Raw genomic sequence first — 8504 nt, 5'->3', positions numbered from 1 at the left:
ATGAAACACAACCTTTTGATCTTGTACAAAGATATATCGAATAATAAAAATGTTACGTGTTCATTAAAAATCAGTTATTAAATTAGTATACTACGTTATTTCATAAATTTTTAATATATATTTTATATTATATGTATAAATAATTAATTTAGTAATTATTTTTTGTGTACGTGTAACATGATTGATTTAATAATATTACGCTATAATTATGTCACATGAATTTTTAATTTAAATTATTTTATTTCTTATATATTTGTTCCTGTATATTCTGTTTCATATAACGAATCAGCAAAAATCAATTATTAGGATCATCTTTTAGCCGGACCAATACTAAACAATAGAAAGATATACTTTAAAGATATAAAAAGGGAAAAAGTAATTAAGGTAGGAGTTTAAGCAAGTCAGATTTATGTATTATCCATTAGGGTATCTTATGTGTCATTTCATTATTTAACTTCTTAAGAGAAATAATTCATTCATGATATAAAATAAATTTTTAGCTAATAAAGTAATTCCCCGAGAAAACGTTCTTGTTAAGTGTTGCCGACATCACTCTTAATAGAAAAGTTCATTTATGTGTAAGCTTAAACATTATTTATGGGTATACTTTTCTCGCTTTAACTTAATTATTTAGAATAATATTATTTATTCACTATATACATACATTAAATATGCAAAGTATTTTATGATGAGGTTGCTATATATTATTTATTCACTATATATATATGTGCACTTATAATATGTATTTTCAACGTATAAATAAGATTATATTATTCAATAGTTCAAGGATGGTTCACAAATAAATAAATTTATATATAATATAAATATAGACAAACTAAACAAAGAGAAATGATGAAGGAATAATAATTGAAGTGGAAATGAAAAATAATATCATGACATCGTTGGTCACTTCTTCGTACATAAACTTTTTGTACTAAATATCCTTTTCCCAAATAAAATTGCTTCCCTTTAATATTGTAGCTTTGTTTAGATATTATTGTAATTATAATAAGGGGAAACTAGGGCCGGAAACTTTGTTATTCATACTTGGTGTCTGATTTTGCTGGGAATAAATATTTTTATTTTCAACAAAGAAAAAGTAAATACTTTTACATAATTTTATCTTGTATGATCTATGAAATTTTTCTTTTGTTATATGTCATGTTTGAGTCTCATTTTTTAGAATTAATGTGAAGAATTATACCTGACTAAATCACTTGGGAAAATATATTCTATTTATTTATTTATTTGGAGGAAAAAAATGTGGCTTTTAAAAAGGCACTTTTCTCTCCCACTTTACCAGTTTCATGCATTAGAATCTTTCTAGGATGTTATATTAGATCCTAGGAGGGAGTAATGGTGGAAATTGGTGAATGAATAGGACTTTTATCATCATACATGTTTTTATATGGATGAACTTTGAGGTGTAGCTCGTCTCTTACGTTGTTATAATACGTTTTTTTTTAATGGAGTAAGGATAACTCAGACGTCAAAGAATATAGTAGGTGAATACTTTCAAAAGATACTCCAACATTTAAGTTAGTAAGTATTTAAAAAATATAAGAATTCTATGATATAGAATATTCAACATAAAATAGAACTTATCATGTGGTCTTCTTTAAGATATAAAAATTAGTACCTTTACAGGTTGTTGATGAATAGAATTGGTGTTATAACCGTTGGTCATTAAATTAGAATAATAGTTATTAAGATCGTCCGTTATAAATTTAGAATGAAGACAAATAAAATCGAGTTATGACTCATAATACACAATAAAAATCGAACTATAAAGTAACAAATCAATACACTTACAGTTGTAGGATGTTAATATGTGCTTAGCTAATAAGTGTTTCTCTTTTGGGAAAAGAGGCAGAAAGAGCATACATAGCTTTAGTTTTCAAAATATTTAGATTAGGTCTTAAGTGACACATATTTTCTCATTTAGTCATTTTAGATGTGTTTGTTTCAAGTTTGAACTTTTCTTTTGATAAAAATGAGCTTTTTTGTCTAATAAATAAAAGAGAAATAGAGCTTTCACATATTTTAATAAATCTTATACAATATTTAGATGTTAAAAAAAAAGAAAAAGCCAAATAAAATATTTTATAATAAAATTAGTTTTCATCTTTTATTTAACTATATTAAAAATAAATTATATATTTTTTGAAAATAAAAATCACACAATGTACAGAATTGTAGTACAAAATTACTTTAAGATAACATCTTCTAGTAATAATGTTATGTAATTATAGATTTTGTTAAATAATTTCAAATTCTTATATCTAACCGGTGAACATGCATTAAGAAAAACTATTATAAATAAATAAATAAATTCGAGAGCTAACTGCACATTCAATGGTTAATTTATACAAGTCATGTTCCCTCCAATTTTCCCATGTTTTAATTTATATAATAATGGTCCTTAATAATGTACTCCTACATAAATCATAACCTCTGTGCTTGAGAATCAAAATGAAATTAGATCTACATAAAACATAAAAGAATGAATGATTAGCAGCTCAGTAAAGCTGTAGTGAGCTTAAATAGTTAAATGCTCAGTATAACTGAGACTTAAAAAAGTAATATGAAAAAAAGTTACCTGAACACAATTGAGACAATTTTAAGGCCTAGCCTAAAACGTCTCTTAATCACCGATTAAAAATTAAAAAAAATTCTTTCAAGTTTCAATTATATCGTAATTTTTAAATAATATAACTCGTATATAAAACAACAATTTCACTTAACGGATTATGATTTCTGATTTTAAGAAAAGAGCATTTCAGAGGCTTAAGCTAAAAGAATTAATTATAAGAATTTATTTTGATACAACAATAGTAAAATAGAATTTTAAACATGCATCTAATTATATATCATCCAAAAATACACATATAATTAAATGACTGTAAAATAATTTACGGTCTTGCATAAAAATATATGGCTTAACCGATGAAATCACAGACGAAAATTCAAAGTGGCATTTAGGTCTACAATTACAGCAATTAAATCACTTCTCAGCAAATAAACGGTCAGATTTGTTTTAGAAAACCAATGTATAAATAAATTCGAGAGACAGATTATTATATCACAATCAACTTCAGAGTTAATTTCTTATTTATAAGTAAGACTAACAATAGATCCAGTTTAATTATATCATCAAATCAAAATGTAAAACATATATACAGAAGATTTCTAACTTTTCAACTTAACCAAGTGAAAAGACAGACAAAAAACAAAACCAGCGTTATAAGCACTGAAACACCACTATATTGTGGGCTTGTGGCTTATCTTAAAGCAACTCTGCATGCTGCTATATATGGATTTATATTTTATACAATGCTAAGCCAAAGACAAAGGCCTTAAAGGCATATGCGCCTTCCATTTATGTATACCAAACCAACAATGCTAAGCTGGTACTAGAATCCCCCCAAGGAAAAAAACAGAAACAAAAATACTTACTTTTTCACTTGTCCTCCGAGGACAACGGAGCTGGGAGGATTCATCTTCTAACCACTATTCCTTGACTAGTAACTACAGGTTACTAGAATCACATACACCGGTAAGAAACATTTTTATAACATGTTTCATTGAATCAAACCACTTTTTGCACCAAACTCTAAACATGTATTATGGAAGTCCATAGAATTGAAAAGATAAAAAGGAAAATGACCATCTTGCTTACTGATTTATTCAAGCATCTGATCCTGGCTGAGGTTCAGAGACTCTTGCCATATGAGCTCCTTTATATCTTCTTCATTCAGACTTGTCTGTTCAAAATCAAAGATGAATGGACTCGGGCAAGTGGGCTCCTCATTGATCTCATGAAGGCTTGCCAAATATGGGTGATTCAGTGCTTCCTCAACTATAAAACCATATAATATTAGTTAAAAATGAAGGAAGAAATGAGTGACGATGATAAAATAAGGATTGAATAACATACCAGTTATGCGTTTTGAGGGATCAAAAACCAACATTTTCTCAGCAAGATCAATTGCCAATGGAGACACATCAGGAAACCTCAGCGCAAATGGCTGCTTTTCTACATGTGGGAGCTGCTTAACATATTTCTTTGCATTCTCACTTCTGAGGAATCCAAGATCCGATTCATCTGGTGAACCTAGTAACTGTTTTGGGACAAAATTGTGAGGACTTAGCTCATCAATATTTCACCATTTGCAAGTTTGCAAAACTAAGTTATTCTAAAAAATTTCAAGTATTGAAGACACGGACGAATACCTCAGTTATAAGTGCCAACTGCTGAACATAATCTTTACCAGGAAACAAAGGTTCCCTTCTAATTATTTCCATCAAAATACATCCAACAGACCAGATATCAATAGCTGCAGTATATTCTGAACAGTTCAATAGCAATTCAGGGGCTCTGTACCAACGAGTGACAACATATTCTGTCATAAAATCTGTCTCAGATGTTGTTCTGGCAAGCCCAAAGTCACATATTTTGAGATCACAGTTTGCATTGAGAAGTAAATTGCTTGGCTTTAGATCTCGGTGCAAAACATTGGCAGAGTGTACATACTTTAATCCTCTCAAGAGCTGGTATAAGAAATACTGCAATGACATTCAACACATTGCTTTAGCTTTATCCCCCTTAACAATTTCTTAGTAGCAAATCGAATCTACAATGATCAAAGATTCAACGAACAACGAATGAATTTGAATTTGTAAGCTACTAATTCCATATGAGCTTCCAATTCAAATATCAAAACCAAATCATAATATAAATCTGCAAGCATAAATGATATTACAAACCAAGATATCTACATGACAATTTTAACTGTTTGTCTATTTCATATTAGCAATTTAGCATCAACCTTCTGTTACTAATATGTCTCTAATATCACTTAGGAAGTTAAGTTGAATAAACAAATGAGAAGAAATATTTTGTTCTGTTCTCACTTTCCTAGACAAGGTTATATAACATTTACTAAAACAACTCCCAAACTTCAAAATCCTTTCACAAAACTCCCATATCATTCCCCTTCTCAAATAAAAAACAAGGCTTTTTCATCACAGCACAATCAAAATCCTTTTTCCCTTCACAAAAACACCCACATCAACTCTAAAGCACATTTCTACATTCAACAACTTCTGTCCCCATTTTTTTTCACATAAACATCACACTGACAAGTCAAGGAAAATACACTCAATGTCAAGCACAACACAATCAAGGCATGTGATGATAGTTTGGCAATCAATACTCTCTTTTGGAAACGAAGCAATTCAAGTACTGTGTACACATAATTGGAGTGATTGATATTGATCCAAGCTACAAGCTCTGTGTGATGAGCCATTGCAACGTTCACGCTATAACTTAATTACATTCATTTCCTTCACACAGTCCTTGCAAATTTCGCTCGTAAACACATCACAGAGACAACGAATCGAACGAAGTACCTGGCAGTGATCATCAGTGAGAGGCTGGTTAGACTGAATAATCTGATGGAGATCAGTGTCCATCAGCTCATAAACTATGTACACATCATTGAACTTTTCCCTCTCCGCTGGCCTTATTATATCCTTTATCTTAATCACCTACACACAGTGTTAGAATATAATTAGGATCAATTAAGTGTATTATTGAGTGTAATCAAGTTGTCTATTCAAGTTGTCTAGAATGATATAATATAAAAGAGTATTTATAGGTACTAAGAAAATCGTAATAACAAATACCTAATCTCCTATAATAAATATTCAGATATACTAAATAATACTAATTAATCTTAATTGATCCTAATTATATTCTAACACACAGAATTCACACCAAAAACTTCAAAACCAAAAGCGAATCAAAAACTGATTAGAGAAAAATGAAATTGATTACATTATCATGGTCCATGTGACAGAGGAGCTTGATTTCCCGGAGAGTCCTCTTGGCATCGATCCGGTTGTCAAAGGCATTCCCGATCTTCTTGATGGCAACACCTTCTTTGGTCTCCGAATTCGTCGCGCAGCTGAAAAAGAAAGAAGATGAGGGAAATTTGAATGAAATTGAAAAGAGAGAGAGAGAGTGAAGAGTTGAAGAGAGATACCAAACGACGCCGTAAGCGCCACGACCAACGGGTTGAATGGGAGGAACGTAGTGAGCATAAACGTCGAACAAGTTTCCAAGAATGTTGTAGCGAACGTATTTGGAATCAAGTGCGATATCGCCGTTTTGGTTTTCCTTTTCCATTTGCATTTGCTTCTAAGATTCTTGCTTCCTTGATTTGTGAGTGGACAAGGCTTTTACGAAGCTCATCGTCATGTTGGTGGGGTTTGCTTTTTTCCTCTCCAATTTCAAATTCATTCAATTCAATTTTCAAATGTGAACGGGGGATTATGTTATGTATCCGTTATTTTTTATTTATTCATAATAATATAATGGTAAATACAATGCTGCTTAAAAAATAGTGTTTATTTATTAAAAAAGGTAAAATATTAATATTTAATTTAAAAATATAAAAATAAGTAATTTTTAAAAAATCAAAATTTAGTTTAAAAGATAAGTTAGGTAAAAATTTAGGTAACAACTTATAGATACCATAAAATTGACATAATATAATATATTTAAAAATTTTTATATATTTATACACATAATTTTCTTATTTTTTAACTAAATTATTAACTACTAAAATAACTAAATATGTTATAATTTTTGTTAGCATTTAAAACAAAAATGGTAAATCTCTTTGGAAAAGTGTGTGACTTCTTTTTTTTTTTTTGGGTCCAGCTAGTCAGATACGTCAAATATTTCTATTTCTAAATAGTCACATATCCAATTATTAGTTTGGGCCCAAAGGTAAGCCCAATTGAGAGGGCCTTAAGAGGCTAAGAGGAAAAACAAAACGAAACAAAAGCCTGTTTATCTTTCTCAAGGCTTGTGATCTCCGACCCGGAAATAAAAATGCTAGCCAACTTGGGTTGGTCGAGTGGTCAACTCACTCGTCCGTTTAAGCAAGTGTCGGAGGTTCGAATTTCATCTTATACATGCAACAACCCATTGGCCAGCGGTAGACCCTTAAATGAAACTCAGATCCGTGACGGATTAGTCCTTAATCTGTCGGGGTGGAGGATACTGTGAGAAACAAAAAAAAATTTGCTGGTGCGTAGCAGGACAGGTAGTCAGCCTTGATTGCAAAAATATATTTAAAAAACTAAAATGATAAAAATGTTATAAAATCAGCTTGATGTCTTGATTAATAGAGTGGGCGCTTTACCCATTCGCTTAAATAAATGTTGGGTTCGATTCCAAACTCAGATTAGCGATAAATTAATTTTTGACAAATTATATTAAAAATATTACGACAACCCAAAAATTAAATCTGAATCAACTATCAAGGTAAAATTTAAAAGAATTCAAATTTAAAATAAGGTAACTTCTAAACTTAAAATAAATTTGGTATATATATATGGTTGATTAATAATTATTATATAAAAAAAATAAGATTTAAATTTTTTATTTTTATTTAAGTGGATAAATAAGCTCGTGATTTGACGATTTTTGTTTCTTCTTATTTTGATTTGTAAATAAACATCGAAATGTGACCTCTCACCCATTTGTTAGGCACCACATGCACTAAATAACGCGCAAATTGCTCATAAGTCTTACTTGCCTGATTCATCAACCAGTATTCAGAAATTTGACTTATTAATAAGCACTTTCCTTGCTGCGAAAGGAACTGAATAATAACTAGAAGTACATCTAGAACAAGAGGAGAGGATGTGATGATTGATGAGCTTATGAAGTAGGACTACTTGAATCTTAATTCAATTATTCTATAATTCAAGCTTTTAATTTGCATTATGTGCTAGTTGACGCACGCCTACACATTAAATTCTAGAAATTCTCTACATATTGGTCAAAGGCAAAATTCAAATATCTATTTTTTTTTTTGTTGTCTAAAAATTAAAATATTTATGTCTTCAACTTAACGCGATGATGTCAACTTTGACAATAATATAATACAATTATAATATATACCCACAAAAATTAACTATTAAATTAGATATTCATATAAAATATATAAAATAGTATATATAATAATTAATTTTATAACTGATTTTTCTATGTATATATAATGCTTTTTAATATAGTATAGTATAATAATGGACAATGAAGTATTGAAGTATTCTCAACATTGTCAAGGAGTAACAAATATATAGAATGTTGTGTTTAGAAAAAAAAAATTCCAACGCATTGAATAATTAATGTATCAAACTTTTTTAAAAAAAATTTGTTCGCTATATATTTGCTCTTGATAAAAAAGGGTAAATAAAAAATTTAAGGAAGTTGTTAAGAAAATTACTTGTTGAAATTTTTTATATGCATGCATTACGTTCATAGTTTTGAAGAAATTATTAACTTTGAAAGAAGTAAACAATCAAATGGCAGTAGGTACATAGTCATATAGACAGAATTAAGAAGAGAAAATATCACATAAATTCTTGCGCGACAATGGAGGACCCATGAAAGCGACTTTGTCAAAAAGCACGTAACTAAATTCAGT

General features: G+C 29.5%; 1 protein-coding gene across 1 annotated transcript; it reads right to left on the bottom strand.

Annotated features, from left to right (window-relative positions):
* Positions 1-3119: 3119 nt before the first annotated feature.
* On the bottom strand, positions 3120-6308 carry LOC107476907 (mitogen-activated protein kinase 13). Its single transcript, XM_016096848.3, has 6 exons — positions 6048-6308; positions 5840-5969; positions 5413-5550; positions 4234-4566; positions 3938-4121; positions 3120-3859 (listed from the first exon to the last, which is right to left on the bottom strand). Exons 1-6 carry the CDS (start codon positions 6194-6196, stop codon positions 3684-3686), a joined length of 1110 nt encoding a protein of 369 aa, XP_015952334.1. The 5' UTR covers positions 6197-6308; the 3' UTR covers positions 3120-3683.
* Positions 6309-8504: the final 2196 nt, after the last annotated feature.

Source organism: Arachis duranensis, chromosome 3 (genome assembly GCF_000817695.3).
Source record: "Arachis duranensis cultivar V14167 chromosome 3, aradu.V14167.gnm2.J7QH, whole genome shotgun sequence".
Lineage (NCBI taxonomy): Eukaryota > Viridiplantae > Streptophyta > Magnoliopsida > Fabales > Fabaceae > Arachis > Arachis duranensis.
The sequence above is the reverse complement of the archived record's forward strand: the minus strand, read 5'-3'. Positions and strand labels throughout refer to the sequence as shown.

What these genes read in the sequence shown, in the direction of transcription:
- LOC107476907 (XM_016096848.3), bottom strand. Translation starts at nt 6,196, where the DNA reads ATGCAAATGGAAAAGGAAAACCAAAACGGCGATATCGCACTTGATTCC. An exon ending in TCACTGATGATCACTGCCAG is followed by an intron (nt 4,567 to 5,412) that starts GTACTTCGTTCG and finishes ATGTCATTGCAG; the next exon opens with TATTTCTTATACCAGCTCTT. An exon ending in AGTTGGCACTTATAACTGAG is followed by an intron (nt 4,122 to 4,233) that starts GTATTCGTCCGT and finishes GTCCCAAAACAG; the next exon opens with TTACTAGGTTCACCAGATGA.